Genomic DNA, 23,721 nt, shown 5'->3' with positions numbered 1-23,721 from the left:
AAGAGTGTAGGACAAGTCAGGAGACGTGACCATGAAGAAGGGGAGGATGATGAGGAGTAGTTCTCAGCAGGTGCTGCCCAGAGGTGGTTTGCACTGAATATCTGGACAAATGGGTTACGAGTGTGAATGATTAAGTAGTCAATTTACTTTGGATCGTTGAGAAAATCCAATGAAACAAAAGCCAATCGATCAAAAAAGGTGGTTAATAAAACATAAATACACTTTTAACACAGAGCACTCTTTCTAATTAATTGCCTGTTTGACCAACTTCTCTTGCACATTTCCAGTGGCGGATCCTGTGCTCATAGATCTTCGTCAAAGGGAGAATATTCTTTTAAGGATATAGTAGTTTCCATCTGTGGTCTTTACTACATATGTCAGTTTTCCCCTCCGTTGGACTGTACCTCTGAAATGGCAGTAGAAGTCAATGAGAACATGTGGGGATTTGCCAACGTTTGTTTTACATAAAAATTCTCAACTGGCGACCTAAAGAAACAGTGACAATGGAGTTGTTAACAATGTGACAGGATGAAAGGTGCTTGTGTATATGAAGGCAAAGTAAGTGTAGAGGAAGAGACTTAAGATGACGTCAGACCTATAAAGAAGTAGAGGCAGGGGATGGGGAGACAGAGGCAGGCCAGTGAGACCGAAAGATAAAGATACTGATACAGTGGGAGGGGGGGAGGGGGAAGGGCAGAGATAATTAGCTAGAAAGATTGGGAAGCCCAAGAGAAAGAGCATGATTTCCTAGTGACCTCAACCTTCTTCTTCAATCCTCTTGGTAACGTTCCTCCATCCAGCATTGAACCCCATAAAGAGCAATGAATTTTTCTACGTTTATAAAATATATTAATGTGCATAAATAAATATGTAAATAGTTATATAAACCATGCATATGTATATGTACAAGGCTCTTACAGAAAGGACAGTATTGGTGCTGCTGGTCACGTATGCACAGGTGGCCCATGACAACATCTGCTGCGCTTGTATTTTATTCCCCCTGTTGACCCTCTGGCTGGCTTCCTTCCCTGTGACTGCACTGAGCCCTCAAGGTGATATGGTGGCGCTGACCAGGAGAGGGCCATGGTCATGGTTGGACTGAGGACCATGGGGCTGGGGGACAGTGGGGATGGGGATGTTGAGTTGAAAGCAGTGGCAGATCAAAACTTGGTGATGGCCGCTTGGTGGTGAGAAGCTCCAGAGAGGTTCAGGAACACCAGCCCACGAGCTACACTGGTTCAGAGGTGCCTTGGGCACTAGCAGCAGCTCACAAGCCCATCGGCTCATTCTTTCTTAGCTCCTTAGAGGTACCAAAGATGGCCACTGAAGGGCAGGAGCCTCTGGAAGGTGCTTTGGCTGACAGCTGGTATTTGCCTCTCCGGGGATGTGCTCTTAACCCTGAGTAGGAGTGAGCCGTGAGGGGAAGTGTTCGGGTGCCAGGTTTATCTCAGCAGTCCCCGATGAACTGTGAGTCAGTCCCAGCTTCCCAGACTCCTAGAGAGGGTCTGGTTCTGACCTTTCCAGAGTGACGGCTCAGTTCTCCATTCCATCCTGCCAGTTGTCCTGTATCCTTCCAACAGATTCCCATTTTGCTTAAGAGACGTAGTTTTGGTTGCTTGAACCAGGTACCCTAACTGGTACAGTGCTTATGCTTAGGAATGGATTTTTTGAATGAAAAAAGTCCATGGTTGTGTTTATCATGGTGTCAGAAGACAAGGTGGCTGAACGTGGAAGCAGCCAGATTCATGGTCTGTGTCACGCATCCATGCTGGGCTGTCCTGATTGCTCAGCACTTAGTGTCTCTCAAAACAATGCCACACCCAAGATTCTCAGCCTCTTTTAGCTAGCACAGAACTCACGATGCATGAAAAAAAATGCCTAAGTTAATTTTCTTAACATTGACCTTTGGCCTGCATTACCTGCTGTCCAGTTCCTTTAGCTAAATTCGAGTTTTAGGTTTTGATTTTGTTTGATTCCACACTTTACCGGTCAGCTTGGTTAAGTAACTCGAACACATACGGCTGAAAGCCCTCATTTGCTTGCTCAGAAGGCTTGGAACAAAGGGAGAGAAGAATGTGTCCAGGAATGGTCTGTGACAGATATGAGACCGCTGAGCTGCAAGATTTCGACATTGTTCCCAGTCACAGCAACGTGGCTGAGCGATCCAGACGCAGCAGTCTGATCCCAGCCTGGAGTGGGGACTAATGTCTGGGTCTGGCGGCATACGGCACAGCGTCTTGCCTGTGGTCCTGGATGATGTTGTTATGTACTTGCTCCCGATGATGCACACAGGGGCATCTACTCAAAATAACACTGGATTCAAGAAGCAAGGAGCTGGAGAGAGGACTTGACCCAGCTCCCACCCCAGTATGGAGACACCCTCAGATGACTCCTCCCACATCTTCTCTAACACAGGAGGGATCAACTGAGGGTAGGGCTGGTTCCTCTCCCTAAACAGGAGGGCAGGAGGCCTCCATGAGTCCTGGGGGTCCCAGGCTGCTACCTTGGAGGGGTCAGACAGAAAAGTGAGTCACCAGAGAAGGATTCTTTGTGGGTAGTGGCATTTGAGCACATGTAGAATTTAGGCCTATCAAAATGGTGGGGTAGGTTGTTCCAGACAGAGAGGAATGCTAGCTAGTTATATGTCTGCTTAGTTGTACTGTCTCACATCGTTCTGTGTAATTTTCTGTATTCCTCACAAGATTATTAAAATTTTGAAGGCAGAAGCCTTGGAGTGACTCTTTATGTCTTCCAGCGTGGTGACGGACCTGTAGAATATGCTAGATAACCTGTACCTCTAACCATGTACTGATCGACTGGGCTTTTCTGTATTCAGATGGTGAAATGTTCTTCCCTCTGCTGACAGTTGACCTTAACTTTGGCCTTGGAGCCAGGCTGCAGTCAGGAGTACTGGTAATTGATTATTTTTCACTCCAGCAGCTCCTGTGAGATGGATCAGGAGCATTTAGCTGTTATAAACCGACGTTGAGTTCCGCTTCTTTTCACCTTCAGCCACTGAGCAGCTGTCAGGCGCCACTGCCTTCAAGTCAGGTGCTGGGCCTCAAATGTATTGGGTGAGTCATGGCAACCTCTGAGTGTTTCCCAGCAAGCCAGTCACCCAGAATGTGATTTTGAATTAAACGTTCATGTAATGCTCAGAAAGAACATGGCAGTTATGGCCGCAGAAGCAGAGAGGGGGGCAATGGGAGAGGCTGGCTTCCGCCGGCGGTGGTGGAGGGGGCATGAAATGGGACTCTTTCCGGCTGGGTGGGACAGCAAAGCTCACGACATAAATATTTCACTTTGATGCTCCTCTAAGATCAAGCTGCAATCAGAAGCTCTCTAATTGTGGGCGTGAGCCGGCAGGTGGCATGCTTTTCGGTGTTGATGTGTTTGTTTGACTCAGAAGAAGGGAGAAGGAAAACTGACTCAGACCCTGAAGAGCTGTGGGCTGGTCGGCTGATCCGAGCCCTCCGGAAATCACCCTTGCAGTGCACCCTGTTGGCTCTGTTGCTTTAGGATTCTGAACTGCGGTAATGAAAATTTCTCCCAGAATTGAGGAATTTCGCTTATTAGGGATACGTTTTTTTTAAAAAATTGCCCTGTCTGGATAGCCTCTGCTGAGGAGGCAGGAAGATAAAGTTATCAGCTCTTAGTATCTTTAATAATTTTTTCTTTGTTGATTTTAGAGATAGAGAAGGGAGAGGGAGAGAGAGAGAAACATTGATGAGAGAGAGCATTGATGGGCTGCCTCCTGCGTGTCCCCCAGTGGGGATCGGGCCCACAACCTGGGCATGTGCCCTAACCGGGAATTGAACTGGGACCTCTCAGTCCCTGGGATGACACTTAATCCATTGAGCCACACCTTCCAGGCAAGTTCTTAATATCTTAAAGTGAATTAACTTATCAGATCACCTTTATTTCTCCGGACCGCAGGCCGATGCTCTAACCGCTGAGCCAAACCGGCCAGGGCTCACCTTTATTTCTTAGCAGGACAGAGAGACGGTGGGATGTGAAGAGAATGGAGGGAAATGAACATTTATAAAGAACTTATGATGTGCCTGCCAGGCACTGTGCCAGAAATAGTACCCACATATCTAATTTAATCCTCACAACTGTGTGAAATAATTTTTTTTATACCTCAGAGGCAGACGATTGAGTTAATGACACCTTATTGTTGGTCAGTGAAATGTCCCTTTCTCGTTTCACTTATTTTTATTCCCTGTTATTTAATTTTCTCTGTCCATTCCCCAACCTTCCTAATGGTAACCATTCTATTACTATTTGATATGTGTCCTCTTCTTTGTATTTTTGTGTGTTTATATATTTTAAATTTACATAAATAGTATGGTAAATACCCTGTTTCATTCTTTTTTCTCTCACCACTATTTTTACTACTTTTTATTATGCCAAAATTTTGAACATTTTAAAAGTAGAGTAGTATCATGAGCTCCAGTGTATCTATCACTTTCAGTCTAATGTAAAGGGAAGACCACTTTTATTTAACCTATACCCCCACCCATTCCCACTCTTCACAGATTACTTTGGGTTAAGTCCTAGCATCATACTGTTTCATATCAATAAATATTTTAGTATGCACAGCTAAAATACAAGTGCTTTTATTTAAAATCCATAATCGTATTCTGTTATCATCCCTAAAAGTTAGAAGTAATCACTTAATATCTTCAACTATTCAGTCAGTGTTCAGATTTTCCAAATTGTCTCATATTTTAAAAAATTTGTTTGAATCAAGATTTAAATAAGATTTATGCATTGGGATTGATTGATATGTCTTTTAAATCTCTTGTGACTGATGGGTCTGCCCCCATTCCTTAAAATTTATTTATTGAGTCTGGCTGGTGTGGCTCAGTGGTTGGGCGTCAACCCATGCACCAAGAGGTCACCAGTTTGATTCCCGGTCAGGACACACGCCCAGGTTGTGGGCCTGATCCCCAGTGGGGGGCGTGCAGGAGGCAGCCGATTGATGTTCCCTCACATCTATGTTTCTATCTCTCTCTCTCTCTCCTTTCCTCTCTCTCTCAAATCAATAAAGGAAAAAAAATTATTTATTGAAGATCAGATCAATATCGTCATGGAGTTTTCCAGGGTAGATTTCACTGATTGGACCCCTGTGGTGCTCACATGCTCCTCTGCCTTTCATATTTCCTGTAAATGGAGGCCACAGGAGGAATGTATTTCAAGAAGGGAATCTCACTCTGCTGAGAGAGAGAGGTCAGGCAAGACAAGGAATGCAAAATGTCTGTTCAGTTTAGCAATGTGGAGTCATGACTAAGCTTAGAAAGAACTTAGACGGGCCAGGCCGTGGGGAGGATGAGGAACGTGGGGAGTGAGGAGACGCAGACATTAAGGGGCTTCTGGGAATGTGCTTTCAGGGGATGGATGACTCCATGTGAGGCATGTCCTTTGCCCCCCCCCCCCCCTTCCAGCCAAGACCTTGAGCTCAATGGCTAGACAACAGCAGTGGCCATCTTGGGACCACAGAAGAACCCCTCCCCCCCAGAGATCTCAGTCCCTAACACCTCTGAGCTGCAGAATTATCACCCACCCCTGGATACTTCTTTACATGAGAAAGATGAAACCTTATGTGTTGTCTGCCACTGAAAATAATTTGTACCTTCATATTGTGCATCTGAGAGTTTATGATAATGAACTGTTGCACACTGTTCTAAGACAGGACCCACAAACTACACTGTTTCTGCCATTAATTGAACTCTCATGGCTACTTGCTGGTCACTTGGAGTCTGTTTTGCTTCTACTGCCTTGTACCACGAGAGGACCCCATTCCCCACCATATTCAGACTACTTCAAAAATCTGCACGTGTGCACTGCCTTTGTGTCACAAAACACAAGCCTGGGCACGCAAATCTTACAGTAGGTCTCTCATACAGGTGTGACCAGGTCATGTACAATAGTCATATTTTATATGACCAGCAAATTGAAAACACAAACGAAATAATTCTCCTGCAGAGCTGCTGGATCCCCAAGAAGATGTCTTGGAGCCCAGTTTCAGAAACACTGGCTGGAAAAAGAAACCATCTGTCCCTTTAGGGAAGACACAGATGAAGCGGCCTCCTCTTCATTCCTTCGAATTCCTGAGAGAATATCAGGCTGTGAAGATTCTGAAGGGGCCTGTGTAAGGGCTGTAGGAAGGAGGGGACCAGCCTGGAATGGTGGAGAATTCTCCGCTTGTTGCCCGGGAGACAGAGAGGGGGACAAGGGGCGTTAAGCCCTTGATGTTGACAAGAGCTAAGTTAGGATGAACTGTTAGGAAAGACCCAGTGCAGCACTTAAGAGTGGAGGAGCCACTAACCCAGCGCCCTAAGGCAGAGTTTCTCAGCCTGGTTGCCTATTAGAGTCACCAGGGGAGCCATTTAAGGAGCTGATACAGGACCCATCTCTGGAGGTTTGAATTAACTGGCCAGGGAGTAAAAGTTCAGTCTTTGTAACAGTTCCCTTGGGTATTGTGATGTGTAGCCAAGGTGGCAGACCACTGTTTTAAGGGAAGCTTTCTCTATTGGTATAACTATATTTACGGCCACCTCTATTAATTTGTTTTACTGGGGAAGGGAACCAATCTTTATTGAATGCACTGTGTTTACTCTTTAAATAATAATAACAAGTCTTGGCTGGTTTGGCTCAGTGGTTAGAGCGTCGTCAGCCCACAAACCAAAGGGTCACAGGTTTGATTCCTTGTCAAGGGCATGTACATGAGTTGTCAGTTCGATCCTTAGCCCCGGTTGGGGTGGTGTGGGAGGCAACCAGTTGATGTGTGTCTCAAATTAATGTTTCTGTCTCCTTCCCTTCCATTCTATCCCCCCCCAAAAAAATCAATGGTAAAAAAATATCCTTTGGTGAGGATTAACAAAAAAAAATAAAATAAAATAAGTAATGATAACAAACAGTATTAGCCTCTAACATTTATCGAAAGCTTGTTACATGCTGGGTGTTACGTTAACCACTTTACATCCATTTAATTTTTACAGTGTCTCTGTGAAGTGGATATTATGATCTCCATGTAACAAATGAGGGAACAGAGGCTCAGTGAGACCAAGACATTTGCCTGAAATCATTCAGGGACAAACAAACACTTATATAAATGACAGTAATAACTTGCCAAAGTCATGGAGGGAGGGGAACAGGATTCGAACCATTGCCTCCAGCTCTCCCACTGCCCCAGTGAACTGCTCTCTCAATGAACACACGTAACGAATATTTATTGAAAATGGACCACCTATGTCACTGACGTTAAGTTAGATGTTGGGAACGTGAAATGAGCAAGGCAAAATTTCTGCTGTCCGGTCTTGTCAGAAAGACAGTCAATTCCCAAACGGTGTGATCAATGCCATTAGGTGACCAAATGTCCCTGGTACCCAGGACTTTCTAGTTTTAGCAGTAAAATTTGTACCTCATTCTGGGCACCGTTTCAGTTCTGAGAATTGGGACAGCTGGTGTGGGCTGGGGTGACAATATCACTCTGGTTAGGATAGTAGGGGGTCTTCCTGAGGGGAGGAATCTGGAGTCTAAGAGAACAGTGGGGAGGATGGTACCATATACAGGTGAGACCCGAGGACAGGAAAGAATGATGACAACACCAGCAATATCTGATGCCTATTGATTACTCATGTGCCAGGCACTGGGATGAGCTCTTTACATGCGTTTTCTCACTGAACCCTAACAATGAACTCTTGAGCCGGCTGCTATTTTTATGCCCATAGTACACATGAGGAAATTCAGACTTAGGTTAGTTGATGTAGTTTAAACATTCACACAAAGAGTAAATGGCCGGGCCAAGATTCAGACCCTTGCCTTCTGACTTTAAATATGCGTGCTTAACCACTGTGTTACCTGACATAACTAAGGCAGTGTGCATTTGTTCATTCAGTCCAGACCACTTATTAAGCACGGGCTAGGCCAGGCACATTCTGGCAGATAAGGATACAGTGATGAACAAAATAGACAAAACCCCTGACTTGATGGATATTATGTACGTGTGTGTGTGTGTGTGTGTGTGTGTGTGTGTGTTGGGAAGACAGACAAGTGAATGGATGTGAATGGCTTTCAGCTCCGTTCCCAGGGAGAAGAGAGAGGACATGGTGAGGTGGGGAGGGGGAAGAGTGTGGAGAAATCCCGGATTTCTGGCTCTTTCAACTGGTGCGTGGTGGTCAGCAGAGACAGGGAGCTCAGGAGGCAGAGCAGGTTTGGGGGTAAGACAAGATTCCGGTTGTGGACGTGTTGAGCTTGCGGTTTCTGGAGACAGATGCTCTTAAGGATGGTCACGGGGCAAACTGAGGGAGTCATTTAAAGCTGGGGCCATGGTTGCGGCCCCAGGGAGAGGGGCAGAATGAGACGAGGTGCCAGGTGGCAACCCTGCAGACTGAGCTGAAGGCAAGGGAGCCAGCTCTGGAGAGAGAGACAGAGGTCAGTTGGAAGGTGGAAAACCTGGAGAGTAAGAGGTTCAGTCTTCCAGGTAACAGAGTCCCAAGGCAGGCAGCCCCACAATTGTCAAATGCCACCTAGAAGTTCCTGGAAGGAGCATTTAGAGATATTGGGGGCCAGGAGGGAGACACACAAAGTTGAGGGGATTTTGTTAAGCGATGAGAGACCAGGATGAGAAGTATCTAGTAGAGGATTAAAGGGACAGGAGAAAGTGGAAGTAATTTGTGGGGCAAATCCTAAGAGGAGACAGGATCCAGAGTGAGGTGCAGAGGATGGTCTCGAACAGGAGGAACACCCCCGAGCCTGAAGAGGAGCAAGGGAAGAGGCTGGGGAGTGGGGGGTGGAGATAGGAGAGTCTGGAGTGCAGCTAAGAGGCATCCACAGAGGGGTGAAGACTTGGGGTTCACACTGGGGGAAGGAGAGAAGGTGCCGCCTGGGACCCTCTCAAAACTTGTTCCTGTCTCGGTGCTTGGAAAAGCTCTGCCCAGGAATTCAAACAGGAACCTGTGCAAATGCAAAACCTAGCTCAGGCCTTCTCTGAGGGGCTGGTGACACCAACAGTGGGAATCACAGCAGGACACGCGTGGAGCGGGTGTCTCTGGATATGGGGTGACTCTTCTTGGACCTGCAGACTCCCATGGAAGCACTCAGAGATGACAGCTGGTGTGTTTTCATCAGGCAGACTGGAGTCTGCCTCACACTGCTACTTATTTTACAAACAGTCATCAGATGGTGAACGGCCCCCATCCTCACCCTCTGCTTTGCTAGAGAAAGACGTCTGTAGCCTGTTTAGTTCTGCCGAGCTGGCCGTAGACTCTCAGAATCTTCATTTTGAGAAGAACGAGAATGCATGTGACTTTGATGTGAATGAGACAAAAAGGAGCTCGACAGATGGGCCACCCTTAGCTCAGAGGTTGGGGCCCTCCTCCCATGATGCACTTGAGGACTTTGTGTCCTATTAAAAGCCCATAAAACTTGCTCTGTGGGTGGCACTTTTTGCTGCCGTGTGATTGGCTGGGAGGGTTCCGTCAGCCACTGTTATGTCATGCCTCGTTGTTGTCGGGCTCTCCTAGGGGACACTTGAGAAACTTTGATAGAAATATTTCTCTTTGGCAACAGTCCGCTGTTTCCATGGTTGGACAATACTAACCAGATGTGAAGTAGGCCAGCAAAGGAGAGCCCTGTCCCGGGGAGAGAAGGCCCACCACACACTCGTGTCCAGCCCTGGGCAAGTCAGATAACCTCCTGAGGGCTCCTTTTCCTCATTGTTGAGCTGGAGCAACAGTCTGAGCCCCAGTTACCTTCCGGAGTTGTGGGAATGAGTGTCAAAGAACTTGGCAAAAAAACCTTTTTTTTCTTTATTGATTTTAGAAAGAGAGAGAGAGATAGAAACATTGATGAGAGAGAACATCGATTGGCCACCTCCTGCATGCCCCCCACTGGGGATCGGGCCCACGACCTGGGCATGTGCCCTGACTGGGTATTGAACCAGCGACTTCTTGGTGTGTGGGTTGACGCTCCACCACTGAGCCACACCGGCCAGCCGAAATTGGCAAAAATTTTTAGCTCTTTTGGTGAATAATTGTTGTCCTTTGGAGAATATCTTTCAGAAATGAATGAAATAATAAACAAAGCAGAACTTATATGTAATGATGTTATTTTTACTCAGGTTGAATAAACTATTGTTTGCCCCTCTTAGAGATCTACTAATGTAAACAGTCTTCTCATCTTATATGGGAAGAACATTTTTAAGCTAATTCTTCAAAAAGGTAATAAATTCACATGGTTCAATATTTCAAATATGTGAAAGGGTACAGTCACTGTCTTCTGCCTCTGCCCAATCCCAACTATCCAGAGTCCCTCCCCACAGGTATGGTGACCAGTGGGTCCTGGTTTAGCACTTTCTGGTTTAGCACTAAGAGTCCCGTGTCCCGGGGAGAACCTTAGTCCCTAGCAGACTGGTTGGTTTCTCTGTGTTATGTGGAACCAACATTATGAGTTTGCTCTGCTTCTTTTGGAAATAAGCTGACAAGTGCAATCAGAGAATCTTAAAAATCATCACAGGTGATGCAATAAAGATTAAAAAAAATAGTGCATGATATTGGGGCTATAGGGGGACCCATAAATCCATAAATTGAGGCCCAAGTCATACTGTCTAACAATTGTTTTTAAGCCTTTCCAGCTTCAGAACTGTTATCCTTCCCCAAAAGAAATCTCGCTGTCAGGCTTGGGGAAGAGTGTGTAAACGTTAACAATCTGTGGTCCTATTTCCCACAGCCGTGGTTGATCAGACTCCATTATCCTTTTGTTTATAATTTATTTTTGTAGAGTTAAAAAAAGCATTTGTGTACTGGGGGATTGAATTTTGTAAATATGCTTATTTGCCAAGTATCTTTTAGAGTTCCCTGTGTGAATGCAGCTGATTTGGGAAAGCCCAGTTTCAGAGAAAGCATAACACTGCCCTTTATCAAGTGTGAACCGAGAAAGACATTGCGAGGCCTTTTCCAGACTAAAAATAGACCTAGAACTCTGTGTATTTTAGCTTTGGGACTTGCACAAATTGCCTGGCAAAACCGCACATTATTATTTTATGAATCAGGCACCAGCGTTCCTTTTAAATGTTCTAGCTTCAGGCTATTTTACTTCTGTGCAAAGAAAGATGAATTATTCATAAAAATAGGCATGAATATCATGATAATACCCTCATTTCTAGCAGGGAGTAAAATGAGCTGCAGCTGGTATTCTGTCAGCTCCCGGGGAGAGCTGATGGGAGCATGTTGGGGATGGGGCTGCATCCTTTGGAGGGGCTGATGCTAAGACATAGGATGTTCTCAAAGGATGCTCAAGTCTCCCCTCTCTCATTCATGTTCTCTTTTTTTTTATCCTCACCCGAGGACATTTTTTTTTTTCAATTTTTTGTTTAGATAGAGTGGGAGGGAGAGAGAGAGAAACATCGATGTGAAAGGGACACATCGAGTGGCTGCCACCCGCACAACCGACCAGGGCCGGGGACAAACTGCAACCGAGGTACGTGCCCTTAGCGGGAACCGAACCCGGGTCTCTCCAGACCGCAGGCCGACGCTCTAACCGCTGAGCCAAACCGGCCAGGGCTCTCATTCATGTTCTCTTATCCTCCTTCCCTCCCCCCTTCCTTTCTTACTTCTTCCCTTCCTTCTTTTTTGACTCCCTCCCTCCCTCCCTCCCTCTCTCTATCTCTCTCTGGCAGATCTCAGAAAGAAGAGTTCGGAGACCCTTCCTAAACTCAAGTTTGGGCTGTTTTTTTTTTTTTTCTTTATTGGTTTTAGAGAGGGAAAGGGAGAGGGAGAGGGAGAGGGAGAGGGAGAGAGAGAGAGAGAGAGAGAGAGAGAGAGAGAGAGAGAGAGAGAGAAACATCGATGAGAGAGAACATCGATTGGCCGCCTCCTGCATGCCCCCCACTAGGGATCAGGCCCACAACCTGGGCATGTGCCCTGACCAGGAATCGAACTGGTGACCTCTTGGTGCAGGGGTCGACGCTCAGCCACTGAGCCACACCTGCTGGGCTGGGCTGGTTTCATGGAACTATTTGCATACAAGTTATTTAACATCTCTCAGCCTCAGTTTCTTCACAGTGGTAACTGCATTTTCTCTGTAGGCCTATGTGGAGGATTAAATGAGACAAATATGTAAAGTGACTGATACTGAGCGAACACTCAATAAACACGAGCTGTTATGAAAGCCTGCCCACTGAGGAACACGGGGGCGAGGTGTGCATGCCGGCTGAGGAGGAACAAGGGACAGCGATCACATAACCTGATCGCGGAGAACTTGGGTCAGGTGACCCACTCTTCCTGGTTTGCCTGCATCCCGGGGACCCTCTCGCCCTCGGGCACATTCAAGGGCTGGTCACACTGCCCAGTTAGGCTGGGGAGACTTTGCCCTCTTTGGTCTTCCTCTCTTCTCAGCAGGACACTGAGAAGTGATTCAGTTCAAGGGCAGTTTAGAAGTTTACTCTTCCAGCAGGTGATGCTGGTGGCATCTGCGGTCCCATGAGCGGAGACAGTGGCGACAGCACAGCCTGCAGGGTATCTGCTGGTCAGTGCTGCCGCGTAATAGCCTCCTGGTCGAGGCCTTCCTGGGTCTCATTTTGGCCTCGCCAGACTCAGCTGCCTTTTCACGCCTGGTGGAATGGGAGTTGTAGCCAGTGCAGCATCCATTTCTTCTTTTCTGTAACAGAACCTTCCCTCTCCTGCAATTTTCTTCAGGGTGCTGTCCAAACCCTAGTTCCAAGGCAGGTCCAGCCAAATTAGTACATGACGTTTCCCTGGTGGGCTGTCACTCAAGATGGATCAGGCGGAGTGAGAAGTGGGTTTATATGCATGGTCAGAAGAAGGCTTTTCTCTCTCCCACCTGCTGTACGTGAACAAGAAGCCATGCCACACTGATTGCCACTGCAGCGACCTTGTGACCAGGAGGCCACCCTCCTAAGGTTGAAGCCAATGTTGTGGACAGCAGAGCTGAGAGATGGAACGATCCAGGATCCTTGACATCCTGCAGCTGCTGCATCCACCAGCCTTGGGGGCCTCCGCACCTGGGTCTTCGTTATTGGAGAGGAGATTTCATTTTTGTTTAAGTCAGTACAAGTTGGGTTTTCTGTTTCCCGTTGCAGGAAGAATCCTGATTGATTTTCTTCTCTCTTTGCAAGCCTGATTCTCGGAGCTCAGCATTTCTCAAACAACTTTTCTGGTCTCAGGAACTTTCTGGTCCCCTTTTGATTTCCAGTCTTAAGAAAGAAGGACCTCAAAGAGCTTTCATTTGTGTGTGTTATACCCAATTGATATTTGCTGCATTAGAAATTTATTATTATTATTTTTAAATGTTTTTACTAATTTTTTTTTTTAATATCCTCACCTGAGGACACCTTCTGATTTTTTTGTTCAGATAGAGTGGGAAGGAGAGAGAGAGAAAGAGAGAGAGAGAAATATCAACGTGAAAGGGACACATCGAGTGGCTGCCTCCTGACCCAACCAGGGCCGGGGACAAATTGCAACTGAGGTACGTGCCCCTAGTGGGAACTGAACCTGGGCCTCTCCAGACCACAGGCTGACGCTCCAACCGCTGAGCCAAACTAGCCAGGGGTGTTTTTACTGATTTTTGAGAGAGAGGAAGGGAGAGAGAGATAGAAGCATTGATGTGAGAGAGAAACACTGATTGGCTGCCTCCTGCACACTCCGCACTGGGGATCAAGTTCAAAACTTGGGCGTGTGCCCTGACCAGGAATTGAACCGGGACCTCTCAGTCCGTGGGACGACGCTCAATCCACTGAGCCACACCTGCTGGGCTGCATTAGAAATTTAAAATGGAGAACACTTTAGAATATTTAATTTATTTAAAAACAAAATGATAGACATAGTAACACGTTAACATCAATGACATTAAAAAGCTGTATTTTCTCAGAAAAAGGAATCGTGTTGTTTAATATTTTTTGCAAATCTATATAATGTCTGGCTTAGTAGAAGATAGCTTGATTCCCATACCTGCTATTGCGTTTGATGTGTGGCGATTTGTTGTTCTGGTTGAAGAATATGAAGAAAGTCCAGCCTAGCCCAGATATGCAGATAAAAAAGGAGGAGGTATTAAGAACCTTTTCAGTTAGTATGGGCATTCTTCTTTGATGCCTCATCAAAATCTTTAAAGTAGTCCTTTCTTAAAGATTTGTTGCAATGTGAAATCTGGAACTACACCAATGAACTTCTGTGCTCTGTTCATCTAAATCCATTGGTTTATCTTGCACTTTGAACGGATCCTTTTACCCATACATGATGGATTTTGTAACATTGTGCATTGGCCATGTGGGGAAATTGGTGTGCTGATTTATGTAGCTCTTCCAAATTTTGACATATTTTATTATACAATCTCCAAACTCCACACTTTTTATTATCACCGCCGAGCTCAACAGAAAAGTCTTGAAGTACTGGGAATCAGTCCAGCTCATGGCAGAAAGCATCTGAATTGACAAGTTGTTTAAAAATTCAAGTTTTTTGCCCTGGCTGGTTTGGCTCAGCGGTTAGAGCGTCGGCCTGCGGTCCAGAGAGACCCGGGTTCGGTTCCTGCTAAGGGCACGTACCTCGGTTGTAGTTTGTCCCCGGCCCTGGTTGGGTCATGTGGGTGGCAGCCACTCGATGTGTCTCTTTCATATCAATGTTCCCCTCTCTCTTCCTCCCTCTCTCTCTCCTGCTCTATCTGAAGATAAATGAAAAAAAAAATTCAAATTTTCTCCCTGGCCAGTGTGGCTCAGTGGTTAGAGCGTCAGCGAAGGAGTTTCAGGTTCAATTCCCAATCAAGGGCATGTGCAGGTTCAATCCCTGGGTCAGGGTGCACTCGGGAGGCAACCAATCCATCTGCCTTTCCACATCGATGTTTCTCTCATTCGCCCTCCCTCCCTTTCACTCTCTCTAAAAATCAATGGAAAAAATATCCTCGGGTGAAGATTAAGAAAAAAATTCAAATTTTTGCTTGAAGGTTTGAATGTTTTATCAGTGGCTACAATACTGTTAGTTGTTATCCTTGAAATGACGGGCTCATCTTGTTCATTAAAAGAAAAAAAATTTTTTTAATTGATTTTTAGAGAGAGAGGAAGGGAGAGTGAGAGAGAGATAGAAACATCAATGAGATGGAACATTGATTGGCCGCCTCCTGCATACCCCCCACTGGGGATTGGGTCCACAACCTGGGCATGTGTCCTGAACGGGAATCAAACTGGCAACCTCTTGGTGCCTGGGTCGACGCTCAACCAGTGAGCCACACCAGCCGGGCTCATCTTGTTCATTTTTGACAAAATGCATGCCCAAGACCAGTCTGAAGTTTGTCAGGCACTCTTCTGATTAAAAATGGGGTTCCATGAAGAGAGTGGCGAGTTCATTTTGCACATGTGCTTTTTCTTGAGACAATCATCATGCTCCAGTGCGCAGCAGAAATGATTTATCCATACTTAACATTTCATCACATAAACTATTAAAATGATCTGTTCTCAAGGGTCAAGATTTAAATAATTTCATGAACAGATCAATGACATTCTAAAGTAAAACTGGCTTTTTTTCCTCTCCCTATCGTGCATGGTCGTGAAGAATGTGAGTACTGTGAGTATAGCTTGTCCTTATTTATGCTCGGGCACCATCAGGTTTCATCACCGTTTCTTTTGCGCCATCACTGCAAATGTGAACTCAGTGAAAACGTCAAATAGCATTTTAGTGTCATGATGAAATTCTTCTGGACTTTGCAGGTTTCCTGAAAGGGTCTCAGGGACCCCAGGAGTCCACAGACCACACTGTTAGAACTGACAGTTGATTCTAGGAGCAACCCAACATGCTTCCAATGAACTCCCTTTTTCTAAGATCAGCCAGAGTTGGTTTCTGTTGCCTGTCATCTATGTTTCATGTAAAAAATGTCATGTTTGCTCTGGCCGGTTTGGCTCAGCGGTTGGAGCGTCGGCCTGTGGTACAGAGAGACCCAGGTTCGGTTCCCGCTAAGGGCACGTACCTCGGTTGCAGTTTGTCCCCGGCCCTGGTTGGTCGTGTGGGTGGGAGCCAGTCGATGTGTCCCTTCACATCGATGTTTCTCTCTCTCTCTCTTCCTCTCTCTCCCTCCCGCTCTATCTGAACAAAACATGGAAAAATGTCCTCGGGTGAGGATAAAAAAAAAATAAAAAAATAAAAAATGTCATGTTTATGGTTGGTTGAATCAAAATGTTTAAGGAACTCTAATTTAAGGGCATTTTATAAGTAAGTCCTTGGCTGTGATGATTTGCAGAGTAAATAATTAAGAAGAATGAAAGATTCTAAACTTTTAATTTTCTAAAAATAAACTTCATGCTTTCTATATTCACGGTATTAAGTCATTGTTACATAGTCAAACAAATCTATGCCGATCCATTTATTGTGGTAAAAGAAGGGTTAGGGTACTAACTCATATTTTCTCCTTTCTTAGGGCTGCTTCCAGTGACCTTTTTGAGCTAAGTATGACTGTCCTCATTTTAGATATTAAAAAACAACACTTGAATTTGGTGGTTAAGACCTTGGCCAAGGCCACTCGGTGGTCAAACCTCTCATCTTGAGTGAGAGACTCACAAACCCAGTCCCTCTTTGCTCTACCACATACGAATTTCTGATAAGGGCAAAAATATGAACCTGTAAAGTCAGATGTTCATGCTGTACAGGCCAGTGCTGCAAAATCATGGACATCAGACATGTTTCATTAGGAATTTCTTTTATAAATTCTATCATGCTGGCATGATAATGCTGGCTCTGTACCAAAGCAACATTTTTGACATGCCGTATTTTCAAGTTGGAAGAGACTTGAATCATGTGATCTGTCCAGATTTCTCACCACTGGAGCATGCGCAAATAGTCAATGTCTATTTCATTTTTTTCTTATTGTTGAAAGTACTACAGATGTCCCACTTTTCCCCCCATTGATCCCCTCCTCCCTACTGTCAGGGTGCATTTCAGACAGAACTTCCTGGGTGATGACTTCTGACAACCTGATTATTGTTCAGTTCATGAAATCACAATGTAGCACACAGAGTGGCTACAATGTAGCACACTGAGATGGCCTGAAGAATCCCCCTCTTCCTGATATTCACACCCTTGTGAAACCCCTCCCCCTGCCTGCAGACAAGATGTGTGATTTGTCTCTAACCAACAGAACCTATAAAGCAAAGGTGTTGGGATGTCACTTCTGTAATTAGGTTTCATAAGGTAGTGACTTCTGTCTTGCTAGCAGACTCTCTTTTGATTCTAGATGTGCACTTTCTGACGAGGCAAGCTGCCATGTCAGAAACTCACATGATAAAGAACTGAGGGTGGCCTGTGGCCAACAACCACTGATGAGGCTTGGAAGGAGGTCCTTCCCTACTGGAGTCCCCACTAGTCTTCAGGTGAGACCCTCAGCCCCAGCTGGCACTGTGCACCCTTGTGAGAGACCCTGAAGCAGAAGGCCCAGCTAAGCTCAGATTCCTGACCCACACCAACTGTGAGATAATATACGTGTGCTGTTTTAAGCCGGGAAGTTTCGGGGTAATTTGTTAGGCAGTTATAGCTAACCAATACACTCTACTATCTTTATGTATCTGTCTCTTTCTCGGTCAGGTCCAGGAGTGAGCTGCTTATGGCCATTGAGTCCTTGTCATGTGTATTTATTTACCTGTTGACCCACCGCTGGAGAGTCTCCTTTCAGGATCCATCCCCAGAGTGAAAGGTGGAACCTGAGGTCCCCAGTGTGCTTACTTTGCAAAGTGCTCCAGGAAGGTACTCTGTGCTCTCCCTCCATCGAATCCCACCTTTTCTAGCCTCTAGAAACCTCTAGAAACACTAGAACCTTAACTCGAGCATCATTTAGCTTGCCAATCAGAGTCAGCCAAGCAGTTATTCCCCGGGGGTCTGAAACTTCAGCCTGGGAGGGAGCCTATTAGTCCCCCCCACCATCTGCTGTCCACAGCAAAGTTATGAATGCAGAAACGCCCATCCCAATCCAGTTCATAAACGGAGGTGCAGAATGTCTGAATAATTGAGGCCATGAGATAAGAAACTCTTTTTGACAGAAAGAGGGAAATTGGGGAGATACTGAAATGTTGGCAATGCACAGGGCATCGAGCACCTCACTTCACTCCAGAGGGTTCAGTTTCCCCCTCTGTGAAATGGGAGTTGACCTCCGGGTCACACAGTCTTGTATTCTTAGCCTGGCACAATCTGGGCTGCTGTGGGCTGGCTCTCTGGGGCTAAATCAGCTATTAAATGAGAATGATAGAAATACGTGTCTCCTGAATGGGTTGTAGGATTAAATGAAATAAAACGGAAACCCCGCAGCACAGAACCTGCCCAAGAGGGAGCCTGGCCATTATTCTCAAAGGGGTCCGAGGTCCTTAGGACGATTGGGGCCGAGGGTGAGCGGAGCGCAGCCCGCACCCCGGCCTGGTGGCCTGCCCCGCCCACGTGGGGCTGCGGCCCGTCGAATGACTCGGTGCAACGTGTAGGTGGCGGCGGCGGCGGCGGCGCGGGCTCTTCCGGGCGCCGCAGTTTCCTGCCAAACACCGCGCAGCCGCCTCGGCCGCAGGAGCCCCGGGTGCAGGCCTCGGCGCGGGTGCGGGACCCGGGCTTAGCCGCGCGCCCTGCCGGGCACCGCGCGCCCGCCTGCCCGCACCATGCGCGCCGCGCCGCTGTTGCTGCTCGTGCTCCTGGCCGCGCCGGCCGCCCGTGCCAGCCGTGCCCAGTCCGCCGTGGCGCCGCAGCCCGAGCGCCCCCCGCCCCGCTCGGGGCCTGCGAACACCACTCGGACCGCGTCTGGGGACGCGCCAGTGCCAGGGGGCGGCGGCGGCAGCTCCAACAGCAGCGGCGACGCCCTGGTGATTCGCATCTCCAGCCTGCTCCGCGACCTGCCCACCCTGAAGGCGGCCGTGATCGTGGCGTGCGCCTTCACAGCCTTCCTCATCGCCTGCCTGCTGCTGCGCGTCTTCAGGTGGGTGCAGACGCCCCTCTTCTTCCCCCGCGGGTCCACCTGCACCGCCCACCCCCGGCTGCTGCCCGCGCCCGCGCCACCTGCGCGCCCAGCTGCTCGGAATGCGCGGCTCTGCTCCGCCCAGGTGCACCAGGTGCCTTGGGGTGCTCCATCCACCCCGCTCCCTGCGTTGCCCGCCCTGATGCCTGGGTTCGCCTGGTTTGCCTGGGAACGTTTTAGGAATCTTCTCCTCCTTTACCCATATACATATAAAATAAATATTGAATTCCAGTTCCCTCGAATTCCTTGTGAATGCGTAACACTAACAACAGCGCTCCAGCTGTCTATGGATAACATTGCACGGAATTTATTTTTATACCCATTTCACAGATGAGGAAAAAAAATTTCCCGCGAGGCACAATAGTTTATCCAAGTAAACTCAGTGGAGAGGGTAGAATTTGAACCCGGGTCCGTCAGACTTCAACCTTACCCACCTGGCCACCCCTCCCTTCCTTCTCTGAGGCTCCCTTACCCCCAATCTGCCTTTTTAAAAATTTTCCTTCCTTGTGCTACCATAAGAAGCAGGGTGTGGGATGTGGGGGTGTCTGCAGGACGCCTGTTGGAGGTTCACTTTGTGCCCAGCCTGGGAGCTGGGCTTCAGGACGCTTGGTGACTCCTGGTGGCCTCCTTTCTGTTAGTGGGGGACACAGACAACTCGACTATGTTGCTGCGTGACTGAGTTGGCCCAGTGAAGATTCCACGGGCCTAAGGGATCCTGGAGAAGCTTTTGTAGGTTGCTCATGTTCAGGGAGAAAGTGTCTGGGAAATTGGGAAGGATGCCCAGGTCCCTGGAGTAATGAGATGGAGAGAGCTACATTGGCTGCAAGGCGGAGATTTTCCCCTAATAACTGGGAAATCCTGTCTTGTAGGAAATGAACCAAATGTGTTCTGTTACTCCGGCGGGCCACTGTGTAATATAGAGGTGTGTGTGTGTGTGTGTGTGTGTGTGATTACTCATTGCCCATTCCCTCCCCTTCCGAGTGTACACAGTGTGCTAGGGTGTTTGATCAGCTGTTGGAGGTTTTGGGTCAGGGGCTTGCTTTCCCTGTGGGAGCATTTTCATCAACAGGAGCCGAAACCAGACCTGGAAGGGCAGGGTGGGGATCTAGCTGTAGGTTTGCTGTTGCGGTGTGACTTTGAGTCAAGGTGTTTCCTTGTGGGTCTATAGGATTAAATGCTAATGGACCTAAGAAAATGGAGAACGGGGAACTGTGCCCCCCTCTCCACCCCTCCATCCTGTGCTGGTCTCCTTCATGTGGGAATCGAACTGTCCCCCTCTTCACCGCAGCCTTCCCCCTGCCCATGCTTCCCTGCTGACCAGCCTCAGTGGCTCCCTGTGGCCGTTACCTGGGCATGGCATTCGGGGCCCTTACAAACTGACTCCAGCCCACCTTGTGGCCATCAGCCCTCCCAAGCCTCCTGTCTGTCACCTGCTCCTTTTCTTACAGTCTACAGTGCTGGCTTGTGCTTCTCCACTCCTGGGCTGGGCCATTCCTCCTTCACGCCCGCTATGACTGCATCCCAGCTTCCATGCCATTCCTCTGTAGTCTCCCTGGACATCCAAGTGAGGCTAAGGCTTCCTTTTCTGGCCTCCCCCAGCCCTGGCCTTGTTCATCCTCCATACAGCCCTTCTCGCGGCTGTGCGGGGGGCTGGGTTTACTGTCCAGTTCCTATCTTAGACTATCTTAGAGACAGCCCTGTGTCTCCATCCGCCTCACTGGCCTGGCATTCAATGCTCCATCATCCTTCCCCGATGCCCTGATTGTGCATCTGGAGTGAACGCTGGTCCTAGAGCAACTCTGAGCCTGAGGGTTTAAACATCTAGCTCAAAATAGGCCTCTGAGCCCACAAGGCGGTGTACTTTGAAAGAAGGTATTTGAACTATTTTGCCAGTCTGCTCCTTATTAGCCAGGAGTGGGGGGGAAAGCAGGCAGCATGCGGCCAGATGTGAGAGCCCTGCGCCGTGTGTCTGAGTGGAAGAGCAGGACCCAGGCCTGGCAGGGATGGGTCCTCACTGGCTTGGGGACAGAGTATTGGGCAAAGGTTCTGACTCCATAGAGAAGCTGGTTATCCATGTGATCTGCCGCCTCTTCCTGGGAAGGCGGTCTTGTTGCGGTGAGTTCCCAGGTGGACAGCTGCCACTCTGGCTTCCGATGTGGCAGGAACTATGGCATTTACAGCTGGGAAGGGCCTGGATGGTACACAGTCCCCATATGCTTCCTGGCAGAGGAGAGAGCTGTATCTCAGGGCGGGAGTGAGCCATCTGTTGGAGTCTAGAGCACTCTACAAGTCTGTGGCGGAGGCAGCCCAGTGCCCCACCCGCTGCCCGGTGGTCTGCACTGTGGCCATACTCCTTCCGACGGTCTTCTGCAGGCTCAGTCCATCGGGTTCCCAGAGGCCTGCGGGGCACCCTTCTCTGCTGCCCCCTCTCCCAGCCTCTTAGCAGGCGGTTACCTCTCTTGGCCATTCCGCCTCCCAGCCACCCCAAGGCTGCTCACCCAGGCCCACAACCCTTTCACCGGTGGAGGCTTCTCCACCTGCCAGCACATCTGCTGTCCTGCTTCCCGACTTTGCTTCTGAACCGTAGCAATAGCCGTAGCAATAGCCTTCGGTCTGGTGCTTCTGCCATCAACTCTGCCCCTGCTCCTGCCCTCTGCCCTCTTCTTAGCATGTGGGCAAGCTTGCTCTTCACCACCAGGGCCTTGCTTCCCTCCTGAGCCCCTGTCTTGGCTCCACCCGCTGCTCCAGCCCTTCTGGACTTCCAGGGGTTCTCCAGAGGGGGCCTGGGGCCTGCATGTTCTGCCCTACTCCGACCCGCTGCCTGCAGTTCCCTCCGCCACCAAGAACACTCTGCCAGCTCCTTGCTGTTTGCCCGCCTGCATGGCTTCCTGTGAGAAGCTACCCTGCCAGCACCCCCCGTCCCCCTCCCCCCCCCGCCCCATCCAGCGCTCCCAGAACACACTGGAGTTTTTAATTTCCTACGTGGAGTCAAGAGTGTCACTGAACATGTCCCTTTGCCGTAGGAGGCGGAGGGATCCCAAGGGCAGGGCTGGGCCTTAATCATCTAACACCTACTGTGGCTACAGGCACCAGCTGGCTTCTAATAAAGATATTTTTAGCAAATGAATGTTGAACTTCTAAGTAGTTTACATCGCCGATGCTCTCAGGATGTCCTCTGTGACGAGATGCCGGGTTGATACTAGAAACCTTTGAGGGAGGAATTTGTTTGAAGGGTGGTCTTTCATTCTCTTAGCAGTGTAGATAAAGGAGGAGAAGTGTACTATTATTACTTATAAAGTGGCAATGCTAGCCCATTTGTCTTTTTCCCTGAAGGAGTCACTTTGGCAGACAATAGATAAAATGTGGATCCAAGGAAACTTACAATTAGAAGCAAACAATGTGTATTGTAGTGAAAAAAACAAACAACTTTAACCAAGCAATTCCATTCCTAAGGCACACACGTTTTTCACTGTGATACATATTCTTTGCTTCTAACTTTATTAATTAGGAGAGGAAGCAAAAATGCATGGGCAGTGACATTCAGAACAGGTGTATCCGATGGCAAAAGGTTTAAATAACCTAAGTATCCAACAATTGGTTAAAGAAATTATGGTAATCCTTCTACTGGACTACTGTATAGCTGTTAAAAATAATGGTGTTGCTCTAATACTCACTATATATTGTTGAGTGGAACAGGTTATAAAACACATGTTTAGTGTGAGCTCATTTAAATAAATAAATTATATTTATTTATTATTTTTTAATTTTGTAATCATCACTCGAGGATATTTTTACATTTATCCTCAGAGAGAGCAGGAGGGAGGGAGGTAGGGGGGAGAGAGAGAGAGAGAGAGAGAGAGGCATCAATGTGAGAGAGACACATTGATTGGTTGCCACCTGCACGACCCCAACCAGGGCCAGGAAACTGAGGCACGTGCCCTTGGCTGGAATCGAAATCAGGACTCTCTGGTCCGTGGGCTGATGCTCTAACCGCTGAGTTAAACTGACCAGCTAAATAAATTATATATGTGAATGTGCAAATCAATCAATGTGTGTATATGTATGTGTACATGTGAATGTGTAGATTATTTATTATGTCTTTATTATTCATGATACATTTCTACACTGTCTGAATTTCCTTAAAATGGACATCGACTCATTATTTCTCTCCCTGTCTGTATACTCAGCTCCTTCCCACATCCTTGGGTGTGTCTTCCTGAGGACTTGGATAAGAGCATCCAGAGCCCTGGCCGGTTTGGCTCAGCGGTTAGAGCGTCGGCCTGCGGTCCAGAGAGACCCAGGTTCGGTTCCCGCTAAGGGCACGTACCTTGGTTGCAGTTTGTCCCCGGCCCTGGTTGGTCATGTGAGTGGCAGCCACTCGATGTGTCCCTTTCACGTCGATGTTTCTCTCTCTCTCCCTCCCAATGTGTCCGAACAAAAAATGAAAAAAATGTCCTCGGGTGAGGATTAAAAAAAACAACAAAGAGCATCCAGAGAGTACACTCAGGAGTGGGATTTCTAGGTCCCGGGGTGCACATACTCGATGTCCTTGGGTATATGCCAGTTTACCCTCCCATCTGCAGTGCCTGTGGGCTCTTAGGTCCTCCCATCACATCCAGTACTTATTAGTATTATTAGACTTGCTAAGCTTTTCCAACCAAATGGGTATGATTTGGTGTCTCTCTGCTTTGTTTTGCCTTTCCCCATTTTCTTAAATTTTTTTTTTTTCTTTAT

The 23,721-nt window shown here is 47.7% G+C and overlaps 1 protein-coding gene across 1 annotated transcript in view; it reads left to right on the top strand.

Annotated features, from left to right (window-relative positions):
• The first annotated feature begins 18,634 nt into the window (after positions 1–18,634).
• Positions 18,635–23,721, top strand: part of FAM174B (family with sequence similarity 174 member B) — a 28,225-nt gene continuing 23,138 nt past the window's right edge. Inside the window, exon 1 of the mRNA XM_036278150.1 lies at positions 18,635–18,948. Within this exon, the coding sequence (XP_036134043.1) occupies positions 18,635–18,948 (314 nt within the window). The remainder of the gene's footprint in view (positions 18,949–23,721) is intronic.

Source organism: Molossus molossus, unplaced genomic scaffold (genome assembly GCF_014108415.1).
Source record: "Molossus molossus isolate mMolMol1 unplaced genomic scaffold, mMolMol1.p scaffold_m16_p_24, whole genome shotgun sequence".
In the NCBI taxonomy this organism is placed as follows: Eukaryota; Metazoa; Chordata; class Mammalia; order Chiroptera; family Molossidae; genus Molossus; species Molossus molossus.
The sequence above is the reverse complement of the archived record's forward strand: the minus strand, read 5'-3'. Positions and strand labels throughout refer to the sequence as shown.